This window comes from Macrobrachium nipponense, chromosome 23, assembly GCF_015104395.2.
Source record: "Macrobrachium nipponense isolate FS-2020 chromosome 23, ASM1510439v2, whole genome shotgun sequence".
In the NCBI taxonomy this organism is placed as follows: domain Eukaryota; kingdom Metazoa; phylum Arthropoda; class Malacostraca; order Decapoda; family Palaemonidae; genus Macrobrachium; species Macrobrachium nipponense.
The window spans coordinates 6,771,909-6,786,802 of NC_061090.1; the positions used below are offsets into that span (position 1 = coordinate 6,771,909).

Consider the following 14,894-nt stretch of genomic DNA (forward strand, 5'->3'; position numbering starts at 1 on the left):
CCCTTTCGAGGAGGTCTTCCAACCTAGACCGATCGCCAAGGAAGGAAGTCAAACCGAATAAGAGGGGCAGGTCTTCCTTCCAAGTTGCTTTAAGCAAAGGGGAAGTGAAAAATTCTGATCCTCCGACACCAGAGGTAGGAAGCCAGGCTTACATTATTTGGGCGAAAGCCTGGGAAGACCATAGGAGCCCAAACACTTGGACGGATTGTCGATTATCAAGAAAGGGGTATCGCATCCCCATTTCAATGGACAGTCCTCCATTGACGACAAATCTACCGAGGGAATTGTCCGCCAGATACAGGGACCCTATTCTTTGAGGGATACTCTTCGTCAAGATGGTTGGAACAGATGTGGGACGGAAAAAGAGCAAATAGAAACTTGTTGGATGGATTGGCAACTCCCCCCGGGGGTTTTTACAAATCGCTTGTTTCTTGTAACAAAAGCCTCCCGGGGGGATGGAGAACTGGTACATTGCGGACGTAAGTGCGACTGAACAAAAATTCGTCGAAACCGAACAAACAGAAGTTCAGCATGGAAACGTCTGGCCGCAGTCCTTGACAGCACTGCGGGCTAGGGGTATTGGATGGGTTTCACGAGACCCTTCAGAAGGGGACGCCATACTTCCACATCCCGATTCCCACCATTCGTCGAGGAAGTACCTTCGATTAGGTTTCGAAGGAAAGAAATTATCAGTTCAGGGCCCTGTGTTCGGCCATTGTCCACGGATCCTCAAGTTCTTCACCAGACGTGATGGAAAAAATGTAGCAGGGGGGGGGGGTGGAAGGGACACACTTACATTTGGAAAGGGAATGAAATTGGTCTTCCCCATGTACCTGGACCGACTTGGCTCCATCAGAGCCAGGTATCAAAAGCAGTGGTTTGGAGGACCTGCGAACAAAAACACTGGAATTGACAAAGTCTCTTTGGGATTGGATCGGTGAAAACCTCGAGAAGTCTCCAGATTGATCCCCAGCCAAGGACAACGTGGTTTATTCCTGGGGATTCAGAGGATTCTCGGGGTTTTCGATGGCTTTTTCCATCTCAAGAGGAGAATAAAGAAAGGCTGTGCCAACAGTATCGAACCTTTCTAGGGAAAGGAGCGCACTATTCAGCGGAGGGAATGGCTGAAGCCTTCCTTTTGGGAAGCCCATTTCCTCGCTCGAACAGTTCTTTTCTCCTTAGGAAAGATTTACATCTTTCGGACCGCTTCAGTTCTTCCTAAAGAAGAAGGTGGAGTTGGAAGACAGGTCAGCTCTCGGACAACGTTTCCAATATCGGAAAAGGAAATAAAAAAACATCATTTGAAGTGGTGGGGTTGGTTCCATTAAAAGGAAAACAAAAGGAGTGGTCCACCCTGCAAGTACGGAACCCAAGCCTGACATTGTTTTCAGACGCCTCGGCAGGCGGGCGGGGTGCAACATTGGGACCCAAGAGAAGTGGTCAGGCACCCTGGTCGGGCCGGCAGAAAACAGGTCGTCATGGCACATAAATTGCAAAAGAGCTATTTAGCGATTCACCTGGCCGCTTAAAGAGCTTCGAACTAACGTAGTCAGAGGCAAAAGTCTTCTGTGCCAGATAAATTCTAGACAATACGACAGCTCCTGGCTTATGTAGAGAAGCAAAGGGAGGGGACGCACTCCTTTTGCTCTGTACGAGCTGGCACGGGGAATCTTACTTGGATTTGGCGGGCGAAACCAAAGGGAATGGTAATTTCTCCTAAACAAGGTTTGTTCAAGGGAGAAGGGGAAGGAAATGTGAGGAGCGGACAGATTCGAGCAGGACGATTCCAGGTCCTTCCCACCAAGAGCGGACACTCCACTCAGGAAGTCTGTCAGAGAATTTGGCTCCTTTGGGGGAAGCCTCAAATAGAAAAATAATAAAAATCTTTTCGCCACATTCCTCTCCAAACGGTGGATACGATTTTTTACCATTTTGGATGCCCTGGAGGGGATCCACCCCGGGGCTTATGCAAACAGAACGCCTTTCTCCATGGACTGGTCAGGAATAGAAGTTTACGCTGTTTCCCCCGTGTTCAAGATACTGGGGGAAGTAGTCAGAAAAATTCGTGGCATCCGAAGGAACCTAAGGATGACTATGATCGCTACCGTATTGGCCAGCTCAAATTTTGGTTCAACAGAGAGGATGGGAATGGACAGTGGACTTCCACCAGATCTCTTCCAAACAGAATAGATTCTGCTCAAACAAACCAACCCACTTCGAGACGGTACCTCCATCAAAATCTAACCGCTTCTTGCTCTGGACTGCCTTTCGACTATCGAATAAAGGAACTTGTCAGAGCGAGGAGGGTTTTTCTCGCCAGGCCAGCAAACGGCAAATTGCTAGAGCCCGCCAGATCATCTAACGAGGCCGAGTGTGTAACCAATTCGAAGTGGAAAGTTTCAGCAAAACTGGCGTTTAGGTCGCAAGAAAGCTGTCCTCTTCCAGTACCTCTGTGACCGAAATTGCAGATTTCCTTTCTGTTTCTTAGGGAACAAAAGTCGCATTCCTCTCAGTAGCCAACTATTAAGGGGTACAGGGAGGTTCAGTATGCTCCTCAGCAGTCTTTAGAAAACAGAGGATTAGATCTTAACGAATGAATGATAAGGATTTGCACGACACATTGCGTTCCATTCGGAAACATCTAAATTCACTTGTACCTAAGGTTCCAAGCTGGAACTTAGAGTTGGTTCTTTTAAATTTCTTTCAGCAGATGAATTCGAACCAACTTCACAACTGCTTAGTTCCGGATAATAATCACTAGGAAAGTGTTTGTTTCTGATTTCTATCCTTGGCAAACGAGGCCAAAGAGAATCAGTGAGTTTGCACGCCCTTGAATTCAAGAGTTAGAGTTCTTCAAAAGGAGACTCCTGCAATTTGTTCAATTTCAGTCACCCTTTTTCTGGCCAAAAAATTGAAAAAAAACCCTTCGAATCCCTGGCCCAGGAGCTTCGAAGTGAAAGGACTTATAGTTGGTGGGCAGGAGATGGCCAGAAAGAATCCCCTTTCGCCCAGTTAGAGCTCTAAAACTTTTAATCTGGGGACAGGGAAGAAGCAGTTGGGGGGTTAGCCAGAAACATAGGGGCTTTGGTTGCTCAGTGAAAGAACCCCAAGAGAAGCAATGGTCCAAGAAAACGGCATTAGCCCTTATTGTTAGAAGTGTTATCACGGAAAGCTCATAAGGAAGAAGTGTCCAGATGATTATTTTAATTCTTTCTAGAAGGTGGGAGCCCACGAAGGTTAAGAGCAATCGCAAACTTCCGGTGGCGTTCCAAAGAAATATGGTCACTAAAGAAAACATTTTGGACACAAACCTTATGTTGGAGATGCAACTCTGTGTTTGCATCCCATTGATTTAAAAGAACGTGAGAGTTACGTATGATACAAATGTTTTTCGGTTAGGTCCCGTTTTGCGTCAGCACAGACGATTCTTTGGGTTAAAGGAGAAAGCCACCAATCCTTAAAATTATGTACGTTAACCCTCTTGTAGGATGTGGTTCTGGGGTTTTCGGTGGGATATGGGAGTGTCAGTAAGTCGCACAGGCGGCCATTAACAATTCTCTTCATTTGAAAATCGGAGGGACATCTGGACTATTAGAGGGGCTACAAAAACAATTTTGTTATTTTTGTATTGTATGAGTTTCGAGTTTGTGGTTGTTTGCAAAGAGTTTTGGGGAAAATAACATCTAGGGCAATATTAGGAACTAAACACGGGTTAGGATCGGGTGATCGGGGATTTGGTTGGTGTGGCTCCTTAAAATTAGTGCGGTTGTGCATATAAGCGGATGTGCTCCCATTGACAAAAACGGCCAGTTAGGATTCTGTCGAGTAAGTGGAAGAAAGTCCCATCGACAGATCCACAAGAACTCCTTGGCCACTAGAATCACTAATCTTCGCTTAAGGCTCTTGAGATGAAGCAAGACTCATGGGCAGTAGCCACGAAGTCTTCCATCTAAAAACGGTAGGAAAAACTAAGGTTTATTAATAACCTACCAAAACATATCTTGCTTTACCTGTCTAGTCAAGGTTAGTTAGCTCCGTCTCTCTTGGACCCCCTCCACCAAAAGTGGGTGGCAATCAGCTTATGTATAATATTGACAGGTAAGGTTGAAGGTGATTGAAAAAACTGGACATTGTTATTGAGAACAACTAAAGTTTCATACCATACTTACCGGTTTCAGATATCAACAATTGAAGACCCACCCAGGATCCCCCGCAGGAGGACAGGGGAGGAAGAAGATATGATTAGACAAAACGGGAAATAGTTCCTAGCCATGCCACCCAGAGCAGGGCAGGTAGATCACCTGGACCTACCGTTAGCCGAAAGTGCGTGCGAAATTGAAATTGCTTGTCAGGGATTTGAACGACCGGAGTCTATTAGCTAATGTAATATATGCCAGGTAACATAAGTATGTTGGAAAACTTTATTGATATCATAAACAATGTCATTTTATATTGAAAAAGCTTTATATTTGTATTTTTGTCGAATATGGTAATCATTAAACTAATTTTTTTAAATGGAAAAAAATTAATACAGTTTATCTTTTAAGACGCATTGGGCCGGCGAATACAATTATAAACTAGATAATCAGGCAGTTCAAAGTACGAGCATTTGTTCGACAAACAATAAGAAACTTTCTCAAAAATTTTGTTAAAAAAACGGAAAGATGCGACATAAGGAAAACTTTTCAAAACAAACGATGGTACCACTGTACATATACCATAAAAATTCTCTCATCTTCAGTGTAAAAGATGAGAGGAGAGAGAGAGAGAGAGAATTGGAACGAGGAGAGGCCTAGAGAGAGAGACGACAGGAGGGAGGAAGAGGAGAGAGAGACGAGAGAATTATTGTTTTTATTATAGTGATATTTAATTTATACATAAAAGCGTAAAAGCTTGAAAACTTATAGATTACATAAAGAATTAAACCTAAAAAATTTTGCAGGGTTTCTTGAGGATTTGCAAATGTCGCATGTCTGTGAAAAAATTGTGTATGACAGTTACTAGTTAGGTTCCAGTGAAAAGTTCACGTGTCTGTAAATTTGTGCAACTTTAATCTTGTAAGATTGAGGTATTACTGTAATGCATTGCATCTTCACTTGAACTTCTGGAGTACCAACTGCATGACATCTGGGAGGCTGTTTACAGTCCAATGGTGTAAGGAATAAAGGACCTCTGGAACTGAGAAGTTCGACAGTGGAGCACATTTACTGCATACTGGTGCTGCTGTTTAGCGAGTCTGGTTGCTGTCGAACTTCTCGGGGAACAATTGTGAATGTGAAAGATCTTTGTTGAAATACAAATTATAAAAAAGTGACAAACAAGAGACCATCTGTTGATGGCCCAAGTCTTACTGCTAATATTAGAGACCAGAAACCTACCACCATGAACCACTTTATCTAAAAGTTAAATTTCTGGCATTAGAGGAGAACTGTATTCTGGTTAAGGAAGGACAGATGACCCCAAACAGGTTGCATTGATTCTATCATTGTTATAAATATATGAAGCCTCACGAACAATACCTAACTTTTGTGTAGCATTTGCTGAAACTTTTATTAGAAGTTTCTCAAAAGTAACAAGTGAGTAAAAAGTTACACCTAAAGTAGTTACAACTTCAGACTCATTTAGCAGAGTCCCATTCTCCTACTAGCCCTTGTCCCAGTTGAGGCTGAGGGCAGTTTCATTTATCACAAGTGGAGAGTTTTTTCACCCACAAGCGTAAAGAACCTATATTATACTATATTGTATGTTTTGTGAGGGCACAGTGAAAGCAGTAACTTTTATTTTGACTACTGTTTCCATGAAGAATACATTGTAAGTAGTACTAGCACTGTACCTTCCTTAAGGTTTGAAACATCAGCTGATATGCTATTTTGAATTTAAACTTGCAGGTTGGCTGGAATCCTCACAAGGTTTTAGCTATAATGCAGGAATCACCAGTAGAGGTAATTTTGACCGTCAAGAAGCCACCCCGACATGCAAATACTCAAATATACTTCAAACCTTTTCGTCTTCCTAGTAAAAAACGCACTTATTCTCCCTGGGCTAGTTATGTTGGGGCTTCAAACCGCTATGATCTCCATAGTACTATTCCAAACCTACCATTGGCAAGGTGAGTAAGTACTTGAACCAAACCCTTTTATTTTAAAATTTTAAGTTTTTTAAGACTGGTGAAGAGATGCTGAAAAGGTACTATTGTTGTTCATGTTATAAATTGGTAATATGGTACCACTAAGTTATATTCCTTGACAATGTTAGAGTTTGAACAAAAGCTTTGCTTCCTTTAAGAAGTATGAAAAATTGGAGCAAGATAGTGTAAAGTAAGTTAGGGCAGCTGTAAGTCTTCTCAGTTGTGGTAAGATCTGTGATTTTTATTATTTTAAGTGATGTTGTTATGGTAACTGAAAGCACCAAAGTTTTATTAAGTTTGATTATTAAAAATTAATATCGCTCAATGAGTGTAAAATTTGACAAAAACTTTATTTAATGTCACCAAGTCAGGTGAAGACATTTTTTGTTTTTATAATACTGGAATACTCAAATCTTGGGTATGATACAGGCCTAGTTGTCATAAACTTGACTAGCACGCCTTTACAAAGTAAAATTCTGACTATTTTTTAAAAGAAGACAATACAGAAAACAGGAGAAGAATCAAGTACTTTACAAACAGCAAGTGTATATAAAAAAAACCTGAAAGATTAATTATTTTAATAAACTGTGGTAATTATTTAAATAAACTTTGGTATTTGGTTTGTATCCAGCCCCACTAAATTAATGAGTCATATTCTGTAAAAAGTGTAAAGAGGACTTCTTTTTACTAAAGGAAATTATAAGGTACTGCCATTTGTAAGTAATTAAGATTTTGTTAAAAGGATTATTCTGTGAAATCTCAAACTCATTTAGTCATTCCCAACTTCTTTTTAATTTTGTTAACTTCCTCTCTCAGTGATTTTAGTGACCTTAATTATAATAACGGATACTTTCAGGCATGTTGAAAAAGAGCCAGTGACACTTGTGACTGAACCTGAACCTCGTCCAAAATCATCAACACCACCTCCTCCAGCAGCTACACCTTCACCAAAAACAGTACCCTCAAGGTAAGTCAGTGTAGTCTGTCTGTAATAGTCTGCAAGCTCACCACCTAAGTAGTTAGTCCATTCCTCATTAAAGATGTAGCCAAAATTTCCATAGCAAATTTACTCTTTTTGTATGTGGCACATGGCTGCTAGAATTCTAGCTCCCATTTGTTTAACCCAACCACCCTCAGTTTAAGCTTGCCTAATCCTTTGGTCAGCATCTAAAGAACACACAAAAGGAATAACTATCACCATCATATGGTCAAATATACCTTTGGGCAGTGCCTTTTCTGGGGTAAAAGGGTAGTTAAGCATTTGCTTCCAAAAATTAATTTTGAGCATATACGTACATACAAAATATATATACATACTACATTGTATATATACAGTTACCATCCGAGTTACGACCTAGATCCGTTCCGACCAACAGGTCGTAAGTCAGAATGGTCGTTAGTCGAATACCAGCCAAAATGGCTGACACGTGAATTATAAGTACTCAAGTTAAAGTGGACGACTCGAAGATTATACTGTACTCGAGGACATATGATATGAATGTGTTGCATTTTTAAGTAACTTTTTCTGTTAAATAATATTACTGTGTATGTACAAGCTGTTTATTTATCATTTTTATGCCTTTTAGTTTCACTTATAATTTTATCATACATTTCTGTTGAATAATATTACTGTACATATCTAATGTCTTATCGCTTGGCGATAGACTTTTTGTTTCTTCTCCTTACGACTGTCATTCGTAAGTAATTTTTGGTTCCTCTCATACTCCCTTGGATATCTTAGTAGAGAGGTTCTTCCTTGACTAGAGGAGATGATTCAACAGGCAAGTTGACAAGATAACAAACTTTATTCTGTAACTCCTAACTAGGAGATGCAGCTCGGTCGGACGACCGATATGTTTGATCGTTGGCGTGGAACTGCCATTCTAAAGCATCGCGTCGATAGCGGAACATTAGCTATCTCAGCAATTCATATAAAAACACATACGTAGTCTGCCGGCTCGGAAGTTACAAGTTTCCGGCGTAGGTTAACAGGTCAACCGCTTCCCATGGAAGTTGTTGTGCAAAGTTATCATAAACATAAAAATGTTGACAAAGCTTAGAGCTAGATCAGGCTACTGCAGACAGCGCATAGCGTAATCTAGGTCTGCTTTGGTCACGTAGAACTCCTAATGCCATGACCCCCAGGTCATTGGGGTTTATATTTACAGATCTTGTAAATTATAATAATGTAATTATTACATTAGGCTCGGACTGCTACCTATTCAAGCCTTGAATAACAAAAAAAATATTCTTTAACATTGTTCATAGGAGCGTGCTCGTAACATACTAAGTGATTAAAATGCATAAAAGAAAAAGGTTCGTTACTACCCTTGTTGACATATTCATAAACAAAGATAAATGCATGGAAAATATAGATCCATGTTTGGTAATAATAATGATTATGTACAAAAATAATAAAAAGGTAAAATCAAAACATGTATACATGATTAATATGATAACAGGTAACCTGATTAAGAATAATGTTACTAAAATAATGATATAGCATGATCATGGATATTGTTAAAGAGTACTTGACACTCTTTGTAATAGATAAATATAATTGTATAATAGTATAACAATGTAATTCTGCAGAAATTCAATATATAGGGCTGATATTTTATTAGGTGCCCGAAAAATACCTTTAGGAATATAATTAATGTATAATATTGGGCTAATAATGAAATTTATTAGGCGCCCTGGAGATACTTTAACTGTTCAAATGCAAAGGCGTTGAGTCTTTCTTGTCCTACATTTTTGCCAGCATACGGACCGCTTTTCACACCACAACACAATTCCAGACATTCCCTAGGCACGAACTGAAGTGGCCAAGTTCAGGCGGCCCTAAACGCAAACGACTTGAGTTTAACGGGTACGTCATCTAGACGGGCCAGTACGTTCCCTTGGAGATCCTTCTGTTTACGCCTTAGCCTACGCCAAGCAAAGATGTTGACGGCGATAACCAATATGGCCGTCACGCTGAACCACGGCTAGCAGAATGTAGTAGCGAAGATTTTCTCCACCTGCATAAGTCGATGAGCGTGGGTCATCTCAGCCAGTTGCGTCAGACGATGAGCTACTCGCGCGTTGTATGGGAGAGGTAGTGATGGGATGATTGTGGTAGCCACGTGTATTCGCGAAATACGCCTTCTCACGTATTATCGTGTTTGACCCCTCTGACTGTATAGTTTTTGTAGATGTCCCCGTACAACCATCGGTGCTACGAAGATAGGGGCATGGGCGGTGGATGTGTCCGGACACACGACGTCGAACTCCGGCCTTATCATAACGGATCCAGGAACCATATTCATCCTGTAATTGAATTTATTACCGTAAAAGGGATAAAGTTTCCCCAGAACAACCTTCGCTTGTATGAGAGAGAGAGCCGTTTAGCACTATGTCTAACTCACATGAATCCGTTGATATAGGATAGAATTCAAAAGAGTCAGCTGTACAAATTTTATTATCATGGCTTCTTAAACAATGAGTGAGTATATCTAAGTCTTTAATGACTGTAAATGATTTCTTATCAGAAGAAATCAGTACATGCCCCGTTAAACGGTTAAATTATATTACTGGATTTGAGTTATTCGTCATAAAAAGTAGGAAACGGTGCTATTTTGTATTGATTGCCAAGCATCGGAAGAATCAAAGGAATTGTGATCATAATTCTATAATTTTCAACGCTGACTGATATTAGGCTATAATAGAATTCTACTTTATGGGCATCTAATAAAGGAATATAACCTAGCTTCTCCCGTCCGTTTTCTAAAGTTAACGTCAGATCTTTAATAGGCATGAGGTGAGGAGATAACACACCCTTCTTTGTTGCTAACGTAATTGCTTATACGTAAATCTTTTGACTTTTCAATAACAATAAAATGTGATATTTTCACACGGATATGACTATTTTCAAAACTATAGTAAGCTAAAGTAGCCAGCAAATGTTGAACTTCCATGACCTGATCAATATTATTTGAATGTTCATTAACGATATTCATTATTTGATTGATCGAAGATAACTGGCTGCGAAGTTCTTTGATAAGGCCAGTTCCGTTTTGTGTTGCAAAAACTCAATTCTTTTATTTTGATTATTTATCTTGAGGCGATTTGAGATTCCTAAGCCTAGATTCGCAACTGATCCTAAGATGTTTAGTCCAGCTAGAAATAAGCGGGTTGCGGCGTTCAAGAGTATTGTGCCGCACAGACCACATCAGCAGGTCACGAGCGAGTTCTTCTGCCTCGGCGGTTTTTATTTTGTATGTCATAAGACAACATTTCCGCGACGCTTAGTGTTTGAGCTAGTGAAATCTCTGAGTTAGCATGAAAATTACGTTCATGCATTTCCTTAAGGGAATACCAAACCTCATCAGGTCATTCTTTAAAGTTAAGGACGTCATCTTCAGGTAAGAAAATAGCATGCATATCTACCATCGATAACAATATTACTGACACGATGAACACATCATCGATTCTCTCGATAATCGAGCCATGATTAAATTCTATGTCTTTCGTCCTAGCGCTCTTTCCATACAACAAAGATGTCTGAATACACAATATCACTCCTAACAATAACAGATTCATTTTTGAAAACCTGCAATGAGTAAAACAGATGTATAACTCGCGTAAAAGAATAGGTTTACATACAATATGATTAATAGATATATATATATAAATTATTATACAAGTTTCCATAAATACAACCATTTTTTCCCTCACTCCATCTACCCTCCTTTAGATTCTGATATGTGCCAATGGGACTATTCTCACATCAGTGGATTTGGATAACATTTTGAACCCTAACTCTATTGGCCGTTAAATTTTCTAAAATGTTTAAACGGGCCTTCAAACTTAGGTGGGGTCAGTTTATAATTTAAACCTTTACGTACGTATACTTGTATGTATACTGATCGCCCACGGCATATGTTCTAGTTGGCTTAGCTATTTTATCATGATTTTTTTTTTCATTATGATCTGTGCTTCTTCTAAATTCTTACGAAATAATTATATATATAGACTTATGCTTGCATCCATAACATCCTTTAGAGGATTTGATAAATTAGTTGTAGGCTTTAAGATGTGGAAAGGCGTTCGGGCCGGGATACCGTACAGTGCCTCGTGCGGTGTCATTTTAATAGACACATGATACGAGTGATTAAGTGTGCTTAGTACGCGGTACTGGCAATGTCCCAGTTGGGAATCTGCCCCCCCTTAAGGTGACCCTTAAAATGTTTAAACAAAACCTTACGATTTGCCCTTTCCACTAGCCCCATTAGACTCTGGGTGATAGATCATGGTATTGATTTTCTTTATACAAAGGAATCGCACAAGGAGTTAAGGAAATGATTATTGAACTCCCCGCCCGAGTCTGAGATAATGATGTGTGGAATTCCATGTTTACAAATGTAGCACTCGTAAAACTTCCTAGCGCACTCGACCGCCGGTTTTTGTTTTAAGCGCTATAAGTTCTGTATATCGAGTCAAAGCGTCTAGAATTACTAGGAGGTGCTTATTTCCTCTGTCTGACTCGTAAAATCCTGTTAATAATCTAAATGTACTCTTTCAAAAGGGTTTGATTTGGCACGGGGTAAGCCCCTAGGCTGACAGGTGTCTTCGTTGTGCCCTTTGTATTCTTGACAAGTGCGACAATTTGCTATGTGCTTTTTTATATCTCTAAGCATCGTATGCCAATAAAATAAGGATTTGGCTTTCTGTGACATCAAGGTATAACCCGGGTGTCCATGCAGTGGATTTTCATGCAACCACTTTAAGACAGTGGGTATGAGTGAGATAGGCAACCACCACCTGGTTGTTATTCTACACAATTCAACTGCGGTGTGGTTGTTTGCGGGTTTTCCTCGTCACGGATCTACACAGGATATTGTCCTGTAGGATATAATTCTGCTGCTTATACTTTAGGTATTTCTTTTTTCCTTCGGATTTCCGTTTAACGCAATGATGATTTTTTTCTATTTGCGAATTTTTCTTTTCTTTTGTTCCGTCTGTATATCCAGTCACGTCTTCCAGCCCAGATCTTTTCCTGTTCAGATATAGTTTTTAACAACGGGCGTGGAGGTTGAGATATCTATTATTCAGCTAATGGCTCGGTACAAGATGAAGAGGGGTTGCGTGATAATGCGTCAGCAATGATATTTGCTTTCCCAGGTAAATACCCGATCCTCGCAGCCAAAGTCCTGAATGATCATGTGCCACGAGTTCGCTTGGGGCTGTGACTAAAGCCTTTAAAGAAGTCGGTTAGGGCTTATGATCAGTGAGAACCTTGACGGGATAAACCGTATATTATGAATTTAAAGTGCACGAGTGAATTAACAATAGCGAGCCCTTCCTTGTCTATTCCTGCATATTTACTTTCGGAAGGTCCTCAGTTTACGTGAATAAAAAGCTATAGGGAAAAACTGTTTATCATATTGTTGAAGCAACATCCCCACCTACGCTAGGTCTGAGGCGTCTGTTGCTATGAAAAATTCCTTACACCGAAGTCCAAGGAAATTTTCAAGATAGGAGAACTTAACAACAGTTCATCTTTCCAGATAATTTTACTGCGAGAAGCGCGCCATGTTGATGAAGTGGTTTCAGGAACCATAAACGAAATCTAACGCCCTTTTTTATAAGATCGGTTAGGGGAGCGGCTATGATTGAGTAGTTGCGGATGAAGCGGCGATAGTAACCGCTGCATCCTAAAAATTGCTGTATTCCCTTGACGTTAGTAGGTATCGGAAAGTTACGGATAGCCGACACTTATCGTGGACGACTTTAAGACCTTCACTAGTGCAACCACGTGAAACCTAGATACGACTAGTTTTCTCGTTTTTAAAAAATTCACAAACCTTACTATTCTTTACCCTTAAAATTAATGCTCTTTGCCCTTACCTTTGCCTAAAACACTAACTCCAATTTACGTAAATGCTCTTTCTAATTGTGTTGGAAAAGATACTAAGTCCTCCATGTAGGCATGTAGGATATCTCCCAACAAGTCTCCAAACACGACGTTTATCATACGAGTAAAAGTTATAGGAGCACAACGTAAACCAAAAGGTCATACGCAAAAATTCATAATGTCCCCTGGCTGTGCTGAAGGCAGTGTATGGGATACTTTCTTGTTCCATCGGAATCTGATGAAAATCCTTTTAGTAAGTCTAGGCTTGTGAAATATTATTCTGGCCTAGTAAAGATAGGATATCATCGGTACATGGTACTGGGTAATCTGTCAGGGATTGTTTCTTCGTTTAAACGACGAAAATCTACGCATAATCCGCCAAGTTCGATCTTTTTTTCGGTACTACTATTAATGGAAAATTATAAGGGCTGTTTTGATTTCCTAATGACTCCTTCCTTTAACATTTTACCTACTTCCTCTGTTATCTCATTCTGAAATTTCATAGGAAGTCGGTACGAAGGTACATAGATTACTTTCTGTTTGTCCTTGAGCCTGATTTGATGCTCCCGCATGACATCCGTTTTTTCCTAAGGTTCCATCCGTAAGTGGAAAAAAACCATCATGATATTTAGTTAACAGATTCAAAAACATTTCTGCTGAATTTCTTCTTCTTGAATGTCCTGATTGATTTTGTTCTTTATAGATTGCAAAAGGGTTTCATCCGCGACTGATTGAGCGTGATTTATCTCAGCTACGGTAAGAAGGCGATGTTTTATAAACTTCGGCATCCAAGATATGTTGATTTTTGTGGATTACTAAAGTGGTATTCAAATGATTACAGACTTCGATGTTACAATTGTTGTTGTGAGCCGACTGAATAAACGGCTTGTGTGACGGATAATCCGTGGTGTTTTCAGAGTTTCGGAAAGGATTAATGTTTCAGATCCTGGCAAGGTTCTCTTTACAACCGCACTAATATATTTGAAGTTACCGTTAGGCTCGAGAGTTTGCGTGCAAGCTGATATTACGGGTGAGCGAGAGTTCTGTTGGGTTGCCTGTATTATTTCTTGGTTCATGAGACAGGTGATTGGTTCCGTAATGTAAGTGACAACTCTGTCTGTCTCTTTATTATCTAAAACTGATTTTAGGGTATTAGAAGACCTATAGAATTTCCCTTTGATACACACGCCGTGTTTTTGCAGGTGCTAAGATAATATTTTGAGTGCCCATAGACGGGTATCCGATAATTACTGCGGGATACATATTAATGTTTTGTACAACGACAAAGGTATCGGCTAACGTGCGCTTACCGACCTTGTACTGTACATGAGTTACGCCCACAACATTTAATTCATTATTCCCAATGCCTGAGAGCCTTATTCCGGACTTTTGAGTCACCAGTCTCTTCGGAGGCGTGGGTTCGAATCCCACCGCTGCCACCACTTCTAATGTCTTATCGCTTGGCGATAGACTTTTCTATAGGGAAATTTGAAAAGAGTAAATGATGAGTCCTTAAATCCATTATATTACTTGGACTACCAGAATCAAAGAACAAAGTGAATGACTTATGTCCAAATTTACTGCATGTAAGGTTGGTCGCAACTCGTTTTGACTAATAATTGCATGAATTTGTTGCAAATCTACGGGAACCTGCACAGATTTTTTTGATTCGGCCGTGTGTTTCATAGGAAAATCAATTGTCTCACAATGATCTGATAAATGATTAAACTGATTATTTGATAACAAAAGATGTTGATATTGATGACCCACATCGCCCTCTCCCCCCTTGGAGTGAACTACTACGTGGTATTTGTTTTGTTTATCACACCCTGAAAATTCGCTTGCCCTTGCGAGTTCCTGGCTAGACGGCCC

General features: G+C 40.0%; 1 protein-coding gene across 2 annotated transcripts in view; it reads left to right on the top strand.

The window, feature by feature from the left end:
• Positions 1 to 14,894, top strand: part of LOC135198457 (uncharacterized) — a 236,539-nt gene that overhangs the window by 95,364 nt on the left and 126,281 nt on the right. For both annotated transcript variants that reach the window (XM_064226023.1, XM_064226032.1), the window contains exons 7-8: positions 5,889 to 6,109; positions 6,984 to 7,094. In XM_064226023.1, the coding sequence (XP_064082093.1) occupies positions 5,889 to 6,109; positions 6,984 to 7,094 (332 nt within the window). The remainder of the gene's footprint in view (positions 1 to 5,888; positions 6,110 to 6,983; positions 7,095 to 14,894) is intronic.